General features: G+C 46.3%; 1 protein-coding gene across 2 annotated transcripts in view; it reads right to left on the bottom strand.

The window, feature by feature from the left end:
- Positions 1–21,829, bottom strand: part of LOC144124787 (nephrin-like) — a 359,910-nt gene extending 338,081 nt beyond the window's left edge. Inside the window, exon 1 of one of the 2 annotated variants that reach the window (XM_077657663.1) lies at positions 20,639–21,829. In XM_077657663.1, coding sequence (XP_077513789.1) covers positions 20,639–20,855 — 217 coding nt within the window. In that variant the 5' untranslated portion in view covers positions 20,856–21,829. The remainder of the gene's footprint in view (positions 1–20,638) is intronic. The other variant, XM_077657664.1, reaches the window with a different exon arrangement.
- Between the last annotated feature and the right edge of the window lie 537 nt (positions 21,830–22,366).

The raw sequence follows: 22,366 nt of genomic DNA on the forward strand, positions 1-22,366 counted from the left end.
AGCGCGGGACGGACTTGGAGTCGAGCCTACAAGGCGAATCAGCCAGGCGTCGGTCCCTGCCTACTGGCCCGGGGCGAAAAGCCATTTTTAACAACGGCCGCCACCGGCAGGGACGGGTGCGAAGAAGCTGCCGAATAAAGGGAGCCAAGGGATGAGAAAGAGAGAGACTGGCACGCGCCAGCGCCGCTTTTGAACGCTTTCCTTTTAAAACTGGCCCTTTCTGTTCATCCCTCTACAATGCCTCCCACTACTCTCAGCACCCTCTGCGCTGCCGCGACTTCTCTTGCCATTGGCCGTTCCACGCTGGCCTACGCGTGTACGCTAACGGGGCAACCCATCTCCCGCGTTATATGGCAGCCGCAGAGAACGCGCGAAGCACCGCGAAAAGCTATTCGCTCTCACTGTTGCTGCTGCCAACCCCTCTGGCTTTTACCTCTTTCATCTCCTGCTCCTAAGCTGTTCTTTGTATTTTACTTTCTATCTCTCGGTGTATATATAAACACGGGCCTGCGTTGTTTGCTCGAGCCATCAACCCTGCATATGTAAAGAAGCGACGAAGCGGCGAAATGTGATAACGCTCACTACGGGCGCGTAGGGGCTCCGGCGTCGTCGCATCATCGCCCGCCGTTGCCACGGACCAGCTATTACTTGCTCCCCCTAGGCAATATGCGCTGATGAGGGGGCGTAAAAGAAAGAACGGTGGTGATAGGCTCTGGCTGCCGAGTTCGCGGGCTCGTATGCTTCGATACGTTTGCAAATTAAGAAAATTTACTGCCAGAACATCCTGCACCTCCCCCCCCCCCCCCCCGCCCTCCTCCACTCCCATCTCCCTTCACAATCTTTCTCCTTTCGAACTGCTTGCGTTTCGGTCCGTGGATCCGAGATTATGTGAGCGGAGAGGCTTTTGGCGTGAGATTTGTATTTTCTTTTTTCTTTAATCGCGTTGTTTTTTTTAAGGAGCTGTTCGTTTTAATGCCGTTTAATGGGCCAAAATATGGCCAAAGCAACCGTATTTTTCGGCCTTGGTGGACGGTTCGCAGCCATGTCCAACATTTACGACTGCTCAATACGGGGAAACAATGTTTTGAAAGAAAAGTGGCGCTATCAAATAAAATTGTGGAAAAAAAGACTCGCAATTATTTAAACAAGTTTTCTTCGTGCATAAATCGTCGGATGTCAGAAGTTGGCTGGTAGAAGTACCCGGTAGTGAAATGCTATAAAATCCGCGTTAAAGAAATGCGTAGCTTTCAGTCAGAATGCGAGATATCAACGTTGCGCCGTTAATTCTTCTTTGTTTTATTTATTTAACGATGAAAAACAAAGCATCTGGATGTAGTGCTTCTACCGTATGGACTTTTCTTTTATATAAATAAGATAAAAGTTCGTTAGTTTTGCACCACAACACAACAAAATAATGGCATTTTTTTTTTGCTGGCACATTTGGAGCCTTTGACAGTTGAAAATAACGAAGTACTTATGTGTAGGTATTGCGCGGCAAATCTTTATGGCCATTCTTGAAAGAACTTCCCATTGAAACCGTTATCCCAGTGAAGTCTGTGTTCCTACTTCAGCTTTTGTTTGGCTCTGCCTCTTTAAGAGTGTATCTGTGGCAAAAAAAACTTTACAGGCTGCAAAGCTATTTGCATAGGTGTGGCTGTCTTATTTCTTCCAGACGCTGCTAATTCCGAAAATGTCTACTGCACAGAATTCCTAAAATTTATTTCGCAGAATTTTGCAAAAAAGGAACTAAAAATTGATTCACGGAGTTGCTGTCGATTCGGGAGCCAGAAAAATATATTTTGTCTTTTTTTCTCTTTCTACCGATAATAAACTACCCTTATTATTTTTACATAATTCAAAACTAAAGGGACCTTTGTTCCTTCTGAACAACTGGGCATGAATATTAACCCTCTCCAGTCTGCGCCAAAACGGGGTTCCCAGAGAAAAAGGAGTAGCTTTGACCACAAAACTCTTCGTTCAGAAAACACCTGTCGCTCCCTCGACCCACCCTCGGCCACAAGGGCAGCACATTCAAGACAAGAGCGGCGTCGTTTCCTTCAGAAAGCGCCACCTAGCGGCGTTACAAGCACCACTCGAAACAAAAAGAAAAAACATTGGGAGCCATGAACCCCGTGCGAGAGAAGCACCCGGAAGGAGCATCCGAAATCCTCCCGAGTGGCCATTCGCGGCGCTTTGCGTCAAAAGCACCTGCGACAGAAAGAGGAACGGCGCTACAACGACGAAGGCGACAGAGACAAAGAAACACGAGTGAGCGGGGGGGGTGGGGGGGGGGGGGGCAAACTGCACGAACCGAGGCAATGCGCCATGCCCCTCAAAGCACCCACCCTGAGGAAAGACTGAGAGAGAAGGTCGATTTGTTGCTGCCGGCGACTCTCCTTCCCACTGCCAGCCTCCCGCTCCTACCCTTTCCCTCTGTCACCAGGAATAAGAACAGCAGCGGCAACAGCCGCCACCAGAAGTGAGGAGACTTATGTAGAGGAGGGCCCTCGTAGAGGTGTGCGCCGGAGCGCGCCCCAGCAACTCTCCTGTGGCTACGGACGGAAACTACCATTGCAGGGTCACTTTTTGTTCTCACTTTTTTTCGATGAGGGTGGAAACGGACGTGCAAGGTGCGGAGAAGACGGAAAAAGAAAGCGGAAAGCGGCATTCAAGACCGGCTTTCCCTAGAAGCTTGCTCCTTGAAAATAATTATTGTCTCCAGTTGGAAAGCGATAAAGCTGCTCTTTCAAGCCAACACACGCAAAGCGAGGAAAGGGAGTCTCTGAGAACAGAAGTGCGAAAAGAAATGCGTTTGCCCAAACTCCAACTAAGGCAATTAGACAAACAGAAGGCGGCAATTCGGAATGCAAGGCAACAAAATATTTAAGGCTCAGAATCTTGAAAATAATAATAAGTGGTAAAATGTCAGCAAATGCAGTAAACGACCCATTCGAGAAAAGCTAGCGCTGATGGCCAGATAAGCGTGGACGACAGTGACCACACCTGTAGGAATAAACACAGAGAGAAAACATAATTCTAAGAACTATATACGACGAAAATTTCTCTCCCCTTAAATAACAGCGCCCAGAGGACGCAGACTGGCCATACACGAAAAGAGGTTCTAGAATTCTGGAGGCAATTCGAGCAAAGCTCCTGAGCTTAATGGTGAAGCAGGAAATAAACCCGCCTGAAGAAAACGAAAACAAAAGTAAAATCCTCACGAGGTGTATTTTTCGAAATTTCAAAGCTAAAGGCTTCAACCACGGGAACGAAACAAAGAAATAGAGGAAACGAAAACGAGATTCAGGCTGAGACCGCAGCGTTGCGAAATGACAGCCATCAGGCTGCCGAAGAAATTGCGTTGCGCAAGACATCATGGAAGCCTTCAGAAATACCGAGACATACAGAGAGAACACAAGGTGAGGCGCATTGCTGCGGCGAAGCAAATAGTGAAGTGAAAGACGGGAAAGAAACCAAAGAAGACGAGGAAGGAACAAGAATCTACGCTGCCCCATTTTGGAAAATAGGCGCGAGAATAAGAGCAGTAGAGAAAGACGAACAGCAACTGAACAACGACCAGCGGCCGTCGAACCGACGGGGCCCACAGAGAACGAGTGAGCGAGCAAAGAAAGAATAGATAGACGAAGAAAGAAAGAAAAAAAACACCAAAGAAAAGAGTCAGCTCTCGCGATGGTGCGATCCCTTCCCGGGTCCGGCGACAACCCGTGCGCCGCCGACGCCTCCACTGCCGCCGTTTGCCGGACGCTTCGCGGCAGCCTTTAAGCCGGCATATCTCCTCCTCCATTTTTTTTCTCTCTCTCTCTTCTTCGGTTTGGACTAGAGCTGGGCAAAAGACCGGGCTGCCGGCAGCCGCGATGGCGCCGCAGACAGCTGCCATGAATTGCCCGGGGCCACTTTTTGCAGCTCCAGCACGTTTTCGTCGTCGCTGTCGACGTTCGTCGGCAGTTACCTCCCGCACCCTCACTACTCCCCGTCGCTCACGCACATACGCACCTCTTTTTCTTGCCCGCGCTTTCCCCTCACCGCCTCCACACGTGCCTCTGGCTAGCGCTGATGCGCGTCCAGTGAACGAGCCAGCGCCAGCCAGAAGAAGGAGAGCAAGAACGCAAATGTGCGACAGCGGCGGCTTCTCGCCGGAAAGGTCGTTTACCGCCACAGCCTTGCCTCTGTTTGGTCTCGCGCTTTATTTCTTCTTCTCACCTTACTTCGTTTTGGGCTGGCTGCCGGGAAAGATGACATGCGACCGGATCCCTCAGGGTTCTTTAGCTGAGCACGCATTTCACCGTCCACAGCAACGCCTCTCCCCCGCCCTCCGTTTTCGCCTCGCCAGGTCTTTTTGGCCGATGAGCGCAATCCCTGACATCTAGGAGCTCCAAGAATCGTGACAAGGAGTGTGATGTGCGCAAGGATTTTTTTTAATTGTGGTCGGGGAACAAAGGGACCCCAGAATTATAATTACGGAGAAGAAATACGGGATATATTCTTTTTTTGTGTGAATGTAAACGCGTGATCTCGATAAGAGCGATTTTCACATGAGAACTGCTGCTCACACTGGAATACGGTACTCCCAGTGTTTAAAACCTAGCAAATAAATTTCGAAGCTCGTAAGGCGAGTGAGCCATCCCCACAGGCCTAAGTAATGCATTCTTAATCATTTAATGCACAATTTATCAAGTACAGACAATGCAAAAATAAAACTATTCAAGTAGAACTTCTCTCTGGGCTAGTTGCTCATTCTGACGTAAGTAAAGCAGCACGAATGAAGGTGCCCGAGGGCGAAACGAAAAAAAATTGTTTGCTGTTTCTTGTCCCATCTTTGTTTTATCCTGGGGCATTTTCATTCGCGCTACTTGACATATAAAAATATTCACTTTGTTTTTGTAGCTTAGTCTTGTGTAGTGATGTCCCGAAACGTCAGATGGTAGATTTTTTAAAAATCTGTCTTCCTTTCAAATAAACTCTCATGCTTTCGACAGCATCTGCTTGATGTAGCCTGGCACCGGTAATCGCTACATTACCCACGAAATAACCTAATATTACTTGGATTTGTTTGTCGTCAGTGTGCATTTAATCTTATGTAGGTCACTCGTCATGTTATTTTCACGCTAGCGTGGTTCACAATAAGCGAAGAAGCCTGGAGGAAGCCTGCTAGTAGAACACGAGGCTCCCTGGTCTTCTAACAGACACAACAACGGAATATGACAGCGAGGAGTGATTCCGACCTTGCGTCTTCAATCTGGCGCACCGTCAACGTCAGCATTTTAGCACCTATAACTAGAGATAGCAGCCCAAAAGAGAAATCGCGCAGACAAAGTTACACCCAGCAAAGCTGCAAGGACTAAGCCAGGATCACTACTTACGATTTCGTCCCTACGCTTTGTGAACCTTTTTTGTCTGGCCAATGCCTCTTCCGCGCTGCAGTCTCTCAACCAGCCATCTATACCCTCGAGAAAAAAAGATTCCAGAAACGTAAGGATTCTCTCATAGTTTTCATTTACCTTTCATTTCCCAGAGCACATTACAGTGGTTAGATTTCAAGAGCAGGTATTCGCTCGTGGTCGGGCGCTAGAACGGCTCGTTCCGTTCGCTTTCAGCGCCAGAAAGATGGAGAGCGAGCAAGCGGAAAAGTCGCATTCTGCGCCGTCTGAAATGCACCGCTGGGTTCTTTTCTATTAGAGAGGGGAGCTCAGTTCCCGGAGCCTTTCACACAGAGGAGCGTGCTAGCGCGGTTCGCGGGAGCAGCAGCGACAAAGTCTGCATGCCATTCCACCAGCCTGCCGCCGCCGGCGCAAAACTCCGCGAAGCACCCCTCCTTTGCTGCCGGTGGCCGTCGACGTATTCTGCTCACTTTCTTCTCTTCCTCTCTCTCTTTGTCGTCGCTGTGGTGATCTCCCTTTTCCCCCAGACGCACGCCCCAATGCGGCCACGGGTGGCTGTCCAAAGCACGCGCCTGAGCACGCGTGCGTGCGGATTTTTTTCTACCTCTGCGCTGACGTGCCGGTTTCAGAGCTGGTGTTCGCGTTCTTCTGTCCCCATTCTCTTTTCCATCTATCTTTTTCTTTCTCCTATTTCGCCGACAAGCCGAAAAACGGGACACGCGTTCCTTTTCACGTCCACTCTCGGTGCGACGAGGAAAGGCGGCTGACTGCCTTGCTGCCTCTGATGTTCGAGACGGCGTTAGAAGGCAACAAAAAAAGAAACTAGAAAGAAGTGGGGTGGGGGGACCAATGCTGCTTTTTTATGCTCACTTATTTTGGTTTTGACCTTGCATTACGTAAACTTCTTAATATAAGCAGCACTAGGAGTCCCCGGACCTCTTCCACCTATCTCCTACCTCCGTGTCCCACCTCAGTTTTTGTTTTCATTTCATCCCCTTGCTCTACACGCGAGCGAACAACACGTCACCGTCTTCACGGGCAGGGAGCTGTCAAACTTGCGATCTCACCTTTATACTTACATTCCTTTCCACTCACTCGTTTCTCCTTCCTGTCCATACGCAATCTGAACTTCGTTTAGTTGCAAGGCTTTCACAAACAATCACTTCAATCCGGGGAAAATAAAAACAAGAAGCGAGCGGTAGGGTACAAGCGATGGAAAGGGAGCGAACACGATCAACCTCGCTCCCCCCCCCCCCCCCCCCCCGGCCGTAGGAGAGAAGGACGCGGAGTTGAGAAAACACGACACGCGCAGCTGTCAGCGGGCCACGTATCACGTGCGTCGCGTCGCTCTTACTTCCGAGAAGTGTTCCCTACTCTGAGCGCTCCTTCCTGAACAGATGCTTGCGTGCTCTACGTCTCGTACGTGCTTTCCGACGCAAGGGTTCTGTTTTTCGGTTATTTCGTGAAACTTCCCTTAGCTTTTTTATCTTATCCTACGATATTCATTTCGGCGGTCAGTCTTTAACGCGTTATTGTTTCTATCCATATCAGCAGATGCGGTCAGTGTGTCGTTAGCCAAGATCTGAAAGAAATAGTGCGTTCTTGTGTCGGCACTGAGAGGAAAAATTGAATGTCATATGATGTATGTACATGTGCGTATGCAGAAAACAAACAGAACATTCCATGCAGTAAGTTAATGAGCGTTCCCGATGCTACGCCTCACTCTGTAGTCTAATTATAACATCACTGTCCGCTTTCTTTTATTACCAGCAATATTTGTATTCGAATAACTCAGGGTCACGCTTTAGCTCCTTCACTAAAAGCTGGCTATGCATCTGCAGGCGCGGACGTAAGTAAACGATGCACGCTAACCTGAACTAAGTACAGTCATTCATTTTCTAAGATAAATGATGAAATATAACGCGTCCATCAAAAGCCCTGCCAAAGGCAACTACCTGTCTGCACGTAAAAGGCATCCTAATTCCTATTAGCAGGAAAAGAGTGTTGCAAAACAATAGCGTGCTTCGTTTTCATCCTTCCAGACCTTTAGATCATGGCGCATAATATTACTGCGATGCAGCATACTTAGAAAAGATATATGCTGCAGCGTAATGGCAGCGATTACAATCGCTCATTTATTCTATTCATTAGCAAGTAACGTGAGTGAAACAGCCTGTAAGGAAGGCTGTTGACGTGTTCACGGACTCTCAGCTGTCACGTCACGCTCCTAATACCTGACCTGACACCACGTCTATAGCTGAATAGGAGAATTTTTTCGCTGGTGAGAATTTGCATTCCTTGTTACGCACAGAACATTAGTCTGATTACACTAATCCCTAGTTACTAGCGCCTAATTACTAACCTAATCGCTCACTAGGCTCGACTCATTAGCTAGCGACGTTCTGTTGCTTTCGCGCGTAAATAGTATTGAAGCCAGTTATTCCTGAGCCGTCGCATGAAACGTGCTGACGTTTTGTTCATTTTTATGCGCAAGCCAAAGCAGCCAATGTCGCACTCGAAGATGTCAATGATAAAAACGGCACCGACAATCAACTGCAGGGCTCACGTAACCAGCCAGAACACGTCCAATGTTAACAATTCTCCTTAAAGTCGTAACCGTACGCTTCAAACACAGGTAAAACTGGCGACAAGGGCAAAGAGGCGTGTTCACGCTAAAAGGAGGAGGTGAGGGCCTGTCAGCTAGTTTTTCCTTAGTAGAGCTTTATAAATTTTTTATTGCGCATTCTGGTCATCGCGTTAAAACTTTATTAATACACCCATGATAGGCCAGCAACAACCCTTTGAAGGACTTCACCGCATAATTAATGGTTTTTTTTTATGGTAACGAGCACTTCTACAACAATTATTGCTGTGCGTGATCCTTTTTCGAAGTAATAGGCGTCTGCATAGCATGTAGAAGCCGCGAAACTCGAATGAAACTTAAAGGCTACTACGGCTGACATTTAAGTGGACGCTCTCATGGCGTTAATAAAGGAGATTAATTTTTCATCCCTGATGAAAACAGAAGTGGAAGTGGAGCCGAAGACAGATAAACAATTTGGACATTTTTTTTCTTGCTATTTTGAGTGTCTAAAATAGAATTTAAAACTCATTGCATGACCCGGAGAAAAAAAATATCTCGCATTTCAAATAGCTTCGTTTCTCAAAAACGCTAATCATGTGCTTTCTCGAAGCTTTATCGGTAGGCTTTCTCGAGGAAAAAAACAATAGGGCCCCATGGACTCTGAACACTGCAATATGTCGCAAGGCAAGCAGCATAAATAAATAATCGGAAACTGTGAGCACACGCGCTAATCGAAACAAAAAAAAACGCGATAAAAAGAGCATTTCAATACATTGGGGCCCAGTGCAGCTGGTAACAGATATAATTTAAAAAGCTTTGCCCATCCACCGTCATTCTCGTTCATTTCCTATTCGTGGAAAAGTCAGAACTCGGCCGAAAAGGACGACAGAGTCGTTCCCAAAATACAACAAATATTTTCTCTCCTCTTATCACAACGAGTTTTTTCTGTTGTATTGTGCAACTGTTGTCGTCGCGATGGAGCAATCTATTCTGCAACAAAAGGCGACTCTGCAAAGCTACAGAAAGCGCTGGCACTGCACGTGGAAGTCGCATGATAGTACAGGTATATTCCTTGTTTCGTCAGAAGATAATCTGGTGTGTTTTTCTAGTTTAGTACTTTCAATTTTTCCTCAGTCATTTTGGATTTGTCACCAGTCGCTGTAGATCGTCTTTTGATAAACACAAGCAGTATAATGTACTGAACAAACATTCTAGCCGTGGCGCCCTTTGACCAAGCAGCGCTCGCACCATCAAAATCTTATCGCCACCATTATCTAGTCGGAAAACTTTGACCAAACGCACGTTGCGCAGCCTTGCGATCGTGTGATGACAGTCTATACACAAATGACGGCTCGACGTCCGTTTCGTGAAACACTTGCCGCTTAGCTTCGCAGACGAAGTTCCATTTGCATACTCATAAGCCGTGGAAAGCGTCGTTGCGCCACCAAACAGACCGCGATGATGATGATTATGATGCTGATGAGGAGGAGGAGGAGGAGGAGGAGGAGGAGGAGGAGGAGGAGGAGGAGGAGGAGGAGGAGGAGGAGGAGGAGGATATGTTTCAAGGGCGCCAAGGCAGCTTTGGCCAGAGAGCGCCACGGCACAAGGTGTTTTCTGCCTAATCAAGATGAGGTTGAAGAGCCATTTCTCAAGCATTTCACCTCATAGAAACGGGGCACCAAACCAAGAGAAACCCTCTACCCATTGTACCACTGGTGGGTAACCAGCGGTACTGGGAATCGAACCCTGCTCTTCTCGCTTACAAAGCGAACTCTCAAACCACAAGACCACCGCTGCGGTTCACCAACCAGACTAGCATTCTGTCATGTCATTATGACAATTGCACTAGTCAAAATGAAACAAGTATCCAGAGCAAACCTCATTGCGCTAGCCAACGTTTCTACATCAGGAATCGTTTGCGTCTGAGCAGTCTTGTTTTCAACATGTTGGCTAGTGTTCATTTTGTTTTGTCTTGTCCAGACTTCCATCATTCTGCCTTCTCTCAGCTGTGGATTAGTAAGGTGAAGTTAAGCTAACAAGTGCGAACGGCACGAATGCTTACATCAGCGAGATCGACGGCAAGGTTGACAATAGAGTTTCTCAGTATTATGTAAAGAAAAGTCTGGCGCAGCCGTTCATGCGAGATTCTTAAAGAACACTTCATCCACCGCTGGTATGCCGGGAAGCGGAGGTTTTTTATTTGGCTTGGCTAGTGTTGGGCCGAAAATGGAGATTCTTCCTCTGAATCGGCAGCTGCGCTAGTTGCGCCGCGATATTCTCGTCTGCGCACAGATAAAACTATTTCAATAGTGCACTTTTTACTTCTTCAGAAAATTTAACGCAAGTGCTAGGTTGGTATATGGATGCTTTCACAGCATCTTTTAGAGATTTGCTGCAAGAAAAGTCGAATTGTTACGAATGAATCCCTGCTTCATGCCCGAAAATACCCGAGCCAAGTACGAAACCTCGTCCTCTTGGCAGTTCTGCGCCTTTCCATGATGAATGAGAACAGCGCCGTCTGCTTTCCTTCTAAGTAATATTGAGAAACTATTTGTTGATGACCAGTGTCGCATCACTCTTTTATATTTCTTTTTATCGGACCTCGGACATGCAATATACCTTTTCTGTCTTGTTATCTGTAGGTTACGTACAGGAAATACTGTGTAACCTCCTGCAAGGGCCGCACCCGTGTATAGGCCGCACCCATAGTTCTGGAGTAGATAACTGAGAAAATAATATAGTTATACGTTCTTTTTTTAAATTTCTGCATGGGCCACAGTTTCAAAATTCACAACTGAAAAATATGAAGTGAGGACCTTACACGATCTTATACGGCACCCAGTTCGCCGGCTACTTCTGAATTCAGTATATATGCAATCTTGTTCAGGGCCTGCACGTAATAATTCTGAAATACCTATATCTAAATAGTTCATGTATGCCTGAAAGCACGCTGCTAGTGAGATTTACAATGCAAAACACCAAAGCTTACATTTTTTTCCTGGAATGTACGAACTTTCACACGATGTGCCACAAAGCTTCCAAATTGTAACATCGAAACACCAAAATTACTCATATATGTACTCCAGGGATCAGAGGATCGCATAATTTTCTTTTCGAAGATACACATGGTGCGAGAAATACAGTAGAAACAATACATTATAACGAGGGACAAAGTCTGCAAACACGAGTATGTCGAAGGAGCGAGTTGTTTTCAGAATTATTATGAACTGCGTTTGCTAGAGAATAAAAAAAAACACTTCAGTCACGAAGTGAAGAGTTCTGAATTCGCCTGAAACAAACCAAAATCAATGCCAGCTTTAGAATGATTTTAGAACAAGCTGCAAGTATGATAGGTGCACGACTGTGTAGGTAGCGCCTGAAAACTTCAAACGTCATAACATTGCAAAAATAACCATTCAGCAAGCTGTAGTTTTTTTAGGTTTCCTCTATTCTTCTTTCTTTTTAAAGAATACATATGCAACCAACGGCGAGTGCCATACTATGTCCCGCGCTCCGTAGACCGCTCCTACATCCTGTACGCAAGCTTTCGTCATCGACTTCTTCAGAACAGAAAGTGATGTTCTTAAATGTCGACACAACATTCTTGCACAACTCCGCAACTACTGCCATTCATGCGCGGATGGAGCAAAAGACGGGGGTATCAGTTCTTGCAAAAAAAAAATATCTCCAAGCAAAATCTCTCCCTTTTCTTCAGGTCCTCTTCCCTCCAATCCTTGATATATCCCCTAACACAGAAAGGCATGGCAGTGGCGTGTTTTCAATTCATGTGATTTCGTTACAGAGGCACTATACACAATACAACGGGCACATTAAGTGGAAAGCGCGTACGTGTGAAGCGTAGAGAGGGAGAGGGGTGGGGGGTGGCAAAGAGTGGGTCAGTAGATGCGAACCCTACATAACTCACGACGTGGCGCTGCGTGCGTCGCAGCCCCGAAGGTCGGCCGTCGACGCCAGGCTGGCGTCGGCGGCCCGCCTGGGATGCAGTGCGGGCGCGCCGTGAGCGGCATGCCGAAGCCGCCGGACTCCCCCTGCTTTGCCGCCGCTCATCCCTCGGCGGCGCCGCTTGGCATGCGGGCAGCGCAACCGGCCCACTCAGCGGTGGCAGCGTCGTACAGCGCCGGCAACGTGGTCCCCGTATGCCCTCTCCCTCCTCATTTCCGCTCTTTTTTTCTCTCTCTCCCTATTTCACATTACCCTTTCCTAACAGCGCCCCTTTTTCCGCCTGCTGAGAGAAAACAACGCTTTTAATAATTCATTTTTTTATCTGTATGCTTTACAACCCAACCGAAGGGTTATCGTAAGAAAGAAAAGTTCGATGAACACGCAAACGTTCAATCAGCAGCTATAAGTCACTTCTGCGAACTCTTTGCATGGCAAGAACGCAAAATTTAAGCACCACCGTTTACAAGTTCACTAGTTAACGTAATTAAATATAATATAATTACGCTGCCATAAGCATAAACTAATCAATAATTAACAAACGATGTCACGTAGTGACCTTCAGTAACAGTGGTGTGAACTGACGGCTCAGCAGCTGAATGTAGAGAGCTGTAGCGGCGGCGGCTTGTGTAGATAGCGGTAAGGTTTGGACAAAAAAAACAAAAAAGTAAATTAATCTGAAAATCTTCACTTTACAGCTTGCGGACCCGCCGTGATCGCCCAGCATACACTTTCGAGGTATCCAGGTCTTTCTCGGATGTGATGGTCTTTTCTTACCTTTTTGATCGTAGCCTGGGCAAGAGAAAGGGGAGTTTCATGTGCAACATTCTTGGACAAAAATTTTGAATATTTAAGATACCGTAAGGTACCATTACGGTAATGTTGAAGGTAATGGTCTATTCTTCCGATGCGTAGAAAAATCTTTCTTCTGGAGTGTTTCCACTAGTCGGTATGAGCACTTAAGGTTATCATAATAAGCCAATGAAGAATATATTGGATTGTGGCAAATATGTTAATAGAAAAAAAAATGCAAGCCTGCCGAGGGGGAATCTGTGGATATATTAATTGTTGTAGTGAAATCTTGCAATTCGTGCAAAAAATTGTGTTAAGTTATTTACCGCTGAAAATGATTTTGTCCGGAATTGTGGGGTACGTTATGAAATACACATGAAGGAAATAAACACTCATCAGAACCAAGAAGCATAGGGGAATGTTCCTATTTTTTAAAGTTTATGGCGTCAATGAATGGGAACTTATTAGCGCAATTATTTCACGTCATTTTAATATTACGCTATTAATGTTCAATTTATCACCACCATAATTAAAAAAAAATAGAAAAGTTCTCTATGCTCTTTTGTTTCGATGACTGCTGGTTTCCTTCATATCTTTCCTCGTAGCGAGCCTTTTCCGCGCTCAGCCTCTTCTTTACTTCTCCAAAATGGAAAGAAAATAATTCAAAGGATTTGGTTCTCGAAGCGTACAATACCGGTTGCGCGACACACGCGCGCCCTTTACCCTTATTGAATGACTGCCTCCTCCACTGTGTGGAAAAGGAGATCGACGCATGCGCAGCCTGCGGCGACAAATGTTCATCTTACCTCCCTTTCTTTCCACATACTGAGCCACCCCTTCGTCGCACGGGCGGGCGACGGCCTAATTAACTCGACACGTGGCGAACGTCGACAGCTGTTAAAAGACAGCACTGAGCCTATTTCGGGGCAAAGATCCCGGTTTGAGCCCGCCTCGAGGCATTACGAAAGTGGGTCAGCCACTCAGAAACACCATGCATCTGGCACGACAAGAAATAAACCAATAACTATGAAGCATTCCCAGTGCCCCAGCCAAAAGACAAAGCACGCCTTCGCGACGCCCGAGGGAATATATTTCAAACAACGGGAGGGGAAATACGACAGACCGAGTGAATGCGTTGGTACAAGGCGATACATTGTTAATCTTGGCATCACAATGTGCGTCAAACGAAATTGATAGCCGTACCTCAGCTAGCGTTTCATTTTATTTTTTGGCGGAATATCTGGAGCAATAAGTTTTGTTTTTGTTCTGGAGACGTTTCTTTCTTTTTTCGCTTTTGTTTTTACATCCACTTTTCAGCCTTCATGAGATGGCCTGTGTAAATTGATAAAATAAGGTTTTATTCGGAAACTGCGTGACACAGACAGCTTGATTTGTACTTCTTTTTTCTTTTTTCTGCGAAACCTTGTGGTCACAAAAACATTCTCGTTCGAAGGTTTTTGTTTTGTCCAAGCAATCTTCGCAATGGTACGATGCAGCGCGTTTTTGAAGGAGGAATGTGGTATGCTAACTGATAGGAGCCCTTTTTGTCAGTTACACAAATATTTTTGAGAAATTTTTCCTTGGTTAATTTTCTTATTTTTCAAAGACGTGTTGCTGAGTAGATATATTTTGCTAAATATACATCAGCCCAAGATATGCTGCCCTTTGAGTCCCACTGCATTTTGACTTGCTTACAACGAGGGAGAGGAGAAAAGGCTTAAACGGAAATGTTTGCACGCTGTACATCAAACCAAACTATCCACTTTCTGAAGGTAATAAAAACAAGTTTTAAGGCTTAATTAGCAAACAAATGAAAAAAATAATGCGAATTTAGTCCGCGGCGTTCCTCCTTTATTTCTTTTAGTTGAAACAGTTGTATGATACAGAGATAATGCCCAATAATCGGGGCATGAAAAACCAGTGCTTTTTTCTTTTCTTTAAACAGAAAAATTATCTAATTATAATTCAACCAAAAACATCTCATACCTAACCTAAGCACAAAAGCTGAGTGAGGACCGTGTCATTTGCAAATCCTTCCAACAAAACATAAATGTGGATGGATCGATTTTCCGGCCATTCATTTTTGCATATCCGATCTGTTTTTGAAAACTCATGGAGGTCGTTACCGTAATGGTAATCTCGCCCTCTCATTCCATTAGTCGGCGCCACTGTGAGCATGCGGCGATTGAAAGCCAATTACAAACAGAAACCTTTAGAGTATAAAAAATGAGTCACCGGAGACGTTCTTATTACTTAGACAGTTCGTGTTATTTTTTCATATTAATGTGCTACTCTCAATATTGGCAGATACATTTTTTTTCTTTCGTTCAACATCACGTTTTTGTGACATTAAACATTCCCAATACACACATTTCAGGATGATTAAACTAAAAAAAAACCAAGTAATCTATATAGAGCGTGATTCCGCATAGGTCTTTGCGAATATTTTCTTGTCAGCTTTCTTTGTTTACCATCTGGCGCTCTTCTCCGCAGCAAATTTTCTCATTTTCTCGAGTAACACAGACAGCGACCTGAGCTGGCTAAAAAAAAATTATGGAAGCACTTTGCCAATCTAAATGCGGCAAGGCGAAAGCCTTTAACCTTGCCGACTGCGATTCTAGCTTCGCTGGTTCCCATACCGGTGGCACTCCCAATGGCACCTTGCCACACTTTCGATCTAGACGACGTCGTTGTTGTTGCCTAAAAAACGATGGCACATACCCACGTTTGAGGATTGGCCACGTTGTTGGACGCCGTAGTTGGAGCTTGCGGTCCGCTTCTATGGCCTTCTTCTTCTCTGGCTTCTCTGGTGGTGGCGCGCAGATGGCGCCACCAGCGCACGCCGTTACCATGACGATCGCGGATGTGACGGCCCCTCCCCCTCTCTCGTCGCTATTTCGACGTCCGCGCTATATCGACGCATTTGGTTGTTTTCTTTTTCGCTATAATTGGCTATAATTAACTAGTCACTCTACAGTCATCTAACTTGGCGTGGGGTTACATTTTGTCCCCTCTATCTGATGCTACCATTTGTTTTCAGATGTCTCCATCAGTTGCCACGTTTTCGTGGAAAACAGCGTTACATCGGATGCGCGAGTATTAGCCATTTAAAGGTTTAGCCTTAAAAGGGAAGTAGAAAAGCGTCGCAGGCTAAAACACGCTACACCCATCTAAGCATGCTATTCGAACGGTATAAGCACGGAGACCTAATACAAGAAAAAAACTTTTTCTGCATCGAACTCCGCCTGAAAGATTAAAGATCGTAAAAATAAAAAGGGGCTCTCTGCGCCACACACGAGGTTCGTATGCTCGCGTTGTAAACATGCTCCCTATCAAAAGAAGCCGTTATGGGAGCGTTGAGGAGCACACAAGGCAAAACGCCAGAAAAAAAAATGTCACGCAAAAACCAAGAGACCAAGCGGCGGGTACGCAAACATTATAGTCGGCCTGTTTGCCTGTGTTTTGCTGTCAACGATAGCGGCGCGCTTTGAAGTAGACTACTCTGTCTATCTTTAAACGAAAAGGAGCCCACACACAGGAGGTACTTTTTAATTGCTTTTATTTTTGTCTACCGTGTTTACTTCGTTCCGCTAATGTGTTTTCCCTTTAGAGGCCCTTCTGGGTAGCTTTTGTAGTTGCAGGCAAGCGCTCCAGTTTTTTTATATAAAAATATGTTCGACCTAAAAGAAAACGTTCTATATGCGGACCAAAAAATGTATGCTTGTCTCTCTCATGAGAACAAACAAAGCTTCGGAAATCCGCCGCTGTCGCAGATGTCGCACGAGCCTACGCTCACGAAATATGAGGGTCTCTAGAAATAGTTTCTGGCGTTATAGGCGCCCTCACCTTGGGTTACTTCCTTGAACGGCACTAACCAAATGTCCATTCCCATTCGAATGAGAGCAGCTTCTGAGAAATAAAAATGTTACATGCTAGATCAAAAACGCTGGTTAAAATGCTCTGACCTCTGAATCCCTCGCAGAGGCTCCTGATGGAGCAACAAATTTCACCGTGCGCTTGCCGCAATTATGCAACGTAGACAAACTAGGCGAGCAATCTTTGTCACGACGTCGCCGCTGCTCCAGGAATTCTCTGACCGTCTGACAACGTGGTTCTAAAGTTATAACCAGCAAGTTCTGTCATTTCGGCTCTTTTTCGCAAATATAAAGGAAAACAGTCGACTGCCGCGCCTTGTTCAAGAAAAATAGCGGTGGTTCAACCCGGCTGCATATAGTAAGATGAGCGAAAGCTCTGTTAAGGTAACCACAGGAAGGTAAGCACACGCCAGACGGTTTAGTTTAGCGAATGGCGCGGCAACCGATTTCCGGCAGTTGCGAGAGTGCCGCCGGCTCCACCTGCCGTCAGAGTGTCGGCTTTGGGGGGCGCAGCGAGTGACGTGATTCAAATTCTGCGAGCGCCGCAGGCTCAACGCGGGCAGCTGTGGCGAGGCATGGCGAGTTACGTGGCATGACGTCAGAGCAAGTCTCCACTCCTCCTGGTTTGAAGGTCAAATTTCATAGCCACATGACCTTCAGCTTTGTACGGGAGGAGTACAGCTTTCGCTTTAAAAACCGAAAGGTGCTAAGCTGGACTTAGCTTCTTATTTTCGTAGTGCCGAAGTATCTGTCCTAGTTTCAGTCATAACATGAATATTCCCGTGAAAAAGACAGAGTAAGAGGAAAAAGCCGCGAACGAAAAGATCACATCATATAGTAACTGCCGGCTCAATTCGTTAAGACCACAGGATTTTGTACAAGCGCAGGCATTCTGTGAACGATTAATGTGAATGCTACTCTTATGCAAGGCGGCCTTCAGGTAAGCAAAAACTGTACCCGCAGGAGAGCTACTTAGTGCCATAAGTGGCAGCCGTCCGCGTATTCTATCAATATGTACGAAAGAAAATATTCTTCCGGCGCTTAACAAGTTCAGGTTTTCACAGTGCTTTAATATATTTTTGCTTCACCACTCGAAACCTTGTGCGAAAGCTTCCTGTTTTAGGCCTGCCTACTTTCGTACTAAACACTATCGAATGTGAGAGAAATCAATTTCAATTTAAGTTAGACAGAAGTGGACACCACAGTAGCCTTTCGGCTGTGAGTCAAATCAATTTGCGCGTAATTTTTTTTTACTGTATATGTATCATAAGAAAGTAGGAAGAAAAAAGAAGTCGCAACTGCATTTCATGGCAGCCAGATTTAACAAAAGTTTGTAGGTCTGCTGAGCGCGACATTTGTAATGCATACCTAATTTTGAAGCAAACCATTACTCTGACAAAAACTTCCGTTGCGATACCTAACTAAAAAAACGTCTTCCGCAAGAATTCGCATTAACAAGTAAAAAAACTAACAAACATGATGCAACGAGAAATTGCTTGACGTGGGGAGAAAGCAATCCTGCGGATTAAGTTGAAACAGTGCCCTTCTACAACACTCGCCATTATTGCCCAATGTTACCTTCATGCATACGAGAGTTGAGTTCACCAGAAGATTCGCACCACATGAAACATCATTGTCTGTGTCGCTTTGTGCATTTACGCCATGAAAGGTGCAGTGCAAAGCAAAACTCAGAAGTATAAAAACATCATACACTGGCTATTGTCCCAGATACAGATATCTGACGCAAGGTTGAAGGCGCAGGCATGAGGAATTTTTTAGCTCGGAAAAGGCTGCATAGCTTTCATTTGCAGGAGATTTTACTGTGCTCGAATGAATTCTGTTTTTAAGAATTCGTTTTTTTTAAACCTGCCCGCCCTTGTTTCTTTCTTCACGGCAAACGGAAAGAAAAGGCGTGGGCCACGTTTGCAAAAAAGTGCAGAAAGCACAGCTCATTAACTTTCGGCAGCTGGTGGGGACCCCTGTAGATTTGCTGCCGCAGAAAGGCTAGCGAAGGGAGCAACTAAACTTGATGAAGACCCCCTCCCCTTTTTTTCTCTCACCTCAATACAGATCATGCGGAGTTCCCGATATGAGCGCTATAGGTCTATTTACTTCCCCGAAAAGGGCACATCATGCCTTACGCGTAAAAAATTTCCTGCTCCGTTACACTTTCAACTAAACAACTGTTAACCCTGCTGATCGGTACAAACAAACCTGGTCGCACCATCTATCAAGATGGCGTATGTGGAGCTTTTTTTCTGGGGACTAAGTTGCAAAACCGTTGCTTCCGATCAAACTCTCAATGCTTTGCCCACTTCCGAGCCTTTGTAATAGAGTGTCAATTATTTTTCGAGTGTTCCTAGCTAATTTTTTTGGAATAAAAAAATTTTTTCTTTCTCTAGCAAACACCAGGAGGTCAAGCCTAGGCCCCCGGTCGCTCGTCCGCAGACCTGAAACACAGCAATGACTGCCGTTCACCATCGACAAAATCCTCCACAAAAACAGTGCAATATCACAGTCAGCTTGCTGTAGCGTAAAACGACTTGAATGTTTTTTTAAACGCTATTCACTATGGCGCATACACGCATGTGCAGATGCGTAGAAGGCACGTTCGATGTACCGCACCCAGTGAAAGAACAGTGCAACACTAGCTCCAGTGACCATTCCTTTCACACATTTTGCCACAGCTTTTTGGAGGCGTTTTAAAATGCTGAGAACGTTTTTCTGTGGTATATTTGCGCATACGTGGCCTCTTTACATGTCGTTTTCTGCGATTTTTCAGTTGCTACTCATCCCAAACCAATTAATCTCTACTTGAACTGTCTGCCTCTATGTAAGCAGTTTAATACTTTCGACCTACTTACAGTCTATTTAACTTTTATTATCTACCAGTGGGGGGAAGTAGTCTTGCCCCATCAAATACAAGGCAAATAACTACGCAAGTATGCATAAGAGAAAAGCACGCATTTTGGCAAAGCTTGTTGAATTCTCTGTTTGCCAAGAATTATAATTTGATAGCTAGAGAAATGAAAATGGTATGGTGGGAGGATTTCAGCAGTGTAACGAAACTATTCTCCTGCTGAACGTCCTGCACAGACAGACGCTGTACTAAGTGAAACCAAATTCTCCAAGACACACAACAAGCGATTTTGGCTAATAGCTGTCATGTTTGTTAGCGATCGCCTGCTATCACTAGCACACATCACAGCACGCGAGTCCGAGTATCACCTCGACAAGTGTGGTCTCCAGCCCGCGGCTAATCACAAAGCTATCAGCTCCGGTTTCCGATGACACGTCCTGGAGACTTTTTGTTGCCGACTGTACAAAAGCTATGTAGTATTTCTTTCACGAGATGTTGCTCGCAACGATGCTTTTGGTCAAAAACAATTCTCAGCGTGACGACGAAGAAACAAAGGAGAAGACTCCGGATGATGCGACTTCCCGTGAAAAAGAAAGGAACTTTGTCTGTACTGCAACTTTTATTTTTTTCTTTTTGTCGAAGGTGAGGATGCTCTTTTTGCACACTTCCACGATACGTGAAACATTATGTTTAAAAATATAACTTACTCAAAGCTCCCACGGTTCGCCTTTAAGCAAAAATGTATGAGGTTACCACAGTGTGCCACACATCACCCTATGGCGCTTGCACGATGAGAAGCAAAACGAAAACTGCGGGAATTATGGGTAAGATTTTCTGAACTACCCACGAATGCACGCATACTTCGTGCATGCGCTCGACATCTATGGTGCATTTTCATTGTGTTCTTAATTTTTTCTTGTTTTCTCGTGTTTGTATTGACAACCGGTCACTGAAGTTAGAGTTTCATCTCGCAGTCTAGTTGCCTAAAGCAAATCATCCATCGTCGCAAAATCACTGCGCGTAAGTTAAAAAAAATTTCATACGTGTCAGCTCGAACACTGGCGCTCCACAAGAACCACAGCAGAATTCTCCAATGTGCTCTACATCCGCACAACAATGAAGAGAAGGAAGGCGTCGTCATCCGCCTCCTCCTCTCCACTTGTCTCACCTCTCGAATGCATCGATGAAGCTCCGGACGCACTTGAAAGGATCGCTAGAACGACCAATGCCGCAGTGGCCGTCCAAGCGGGGCTTTGTCTTGTTTGCCGACGCCAGTTGGACGACGCGGGTCCACGCATCTCCATCGTCCAGATGCGGCGCCGAAATCCAGAGGAGGCGGCGAGCGCACCACCACCACCATCGCGAGGTGAAGACGCTGTTCCCATAGCGCACGGCACGGCTAATCCCACCCCCTGGCCCCGTCGGGCCTGTCTCGGCAGAAAAGCCACTGCTCCGCTCGTCACGTCAGCACATCTTGGCAGAAAGAGAAGCTAAGCAGTCCCCTTACCCCTCCCCACACACACGCACGCGCAGTTTATACTACAAGCGACACGCTGTTTCTTCCAGTTTTGCCGCCTCCAGTGAGCAGTATACGAGCAGAACCCCTTCCCAGAGGCCCTTACTGTGTGCGCTGATGTTTCGAGACGCGCTGGTGGTCTACTGGACGCCTTCACTCACAGACTCACTCGCGCACTCATTCCAACGTCTCGTCGCGAAACGTCATAAAGGTGAAGCCAAGTTGTCCGAGAAAGGGAAAAAGAAGGAAAGGAGGCGAGAGGGAGGCTGTGAGGGGATTCGCACTTCTCACCACTGCTACAAACAGAATCACTGGTAGGGTAGCCCCTCCGCAATTAAACTAACAATCAACTTGGTCAGTTGAATGGAGATGCGCAGTCAGCTGCGTCGGATCACAGACTTGACGGCTGGCTGCAAAGCACTAATCAGCAGCGACGATTAGAGAATGACTTAATGTACCGGGCAGCCAGGCGCACTACACAAAGTTTTGCACACCACTACTGGCGCGTTCAGGTAGGGGAAGGCCGCCGCAAGTGTGGTACGAAGCGAAGAGACCGCACGCACGCACGCACACACCAAGCGCACTCTGTGCCGTTTTTGGGACGCTGTTCCCGCAGAGTTTCGGGCCGGCCTGAAGCCAGAGGGAAGAGATGGGAATCCTCCTTTTTTGTTTGTCCTCACTGCACACAGAGTTGGGTGAGCTCGAAGGAAACGCGAGGAAGAGAATAAAAAATGAAATGAACGGAGTACGGGCAGTCACTGGCGGCGGCGGCTCCTGCGGCTTTCGCTTCTTGGCACGTCCCGAAAATATTCCCGGCGCACGGGCCTCCAGTCCGGGAGCACTGAGCCGGGCTGTTTGGGCGTGCTGGGACAGCGCGGACGCGGTGCGCTCCCATCAACGCTCGGGAGGAGAGGCATCGATCGCGCACTGGCATTGCGGCGCCATCTGTCGAGGGCGGCGCGACTCTACCCGCGGGCCACACTGGTCCCGGGCACGTCGAGCCGCATAACGGGCATGGGTCTGGAAGAAGAGTAACGAGAAGTAAATGAAAGCAAATTCAAACTTCTTGCGCCGCTCTTTCTTACATCCTTTCGTCTTATCACTACTGTTTTTTTTTTGGGGGGGGGGGGGAAAGGGGGGGCGAAAAGTAGACCAGCTTAGACAGGAGAGCGGGATGCACGTCATTGTCTCTGATGTCCTTCATCTTCAAGGTCAGACGCTAATTTCCTCGCTAATGAAGAAAAAAATGTTTGCATTGTTTCATAATACCTCCTTCCAGAGCGTAATATGACGATGTAAATTTCGGTGTGGTCATGGAAAGTCTTTCAGTTTTCTCATCCGCGATCTTTTTTACATAGAATTCTGTTCGTTGCAACAAGT

This window comes from Amblyomma americanum, chromosome 3, assembly GCF_052857255.1.
Source record: "Amblyomma americanum isolate KBUSLIRL-KWMA chromosome 3, ASM5285725v1, whole genome shotgun sequence".
NCBI lineage: Eukaryota > Metazoa > Arthropoda > Arachnida > Ixodida > Ixodidae > Amblyomma > Amblyomma americanum.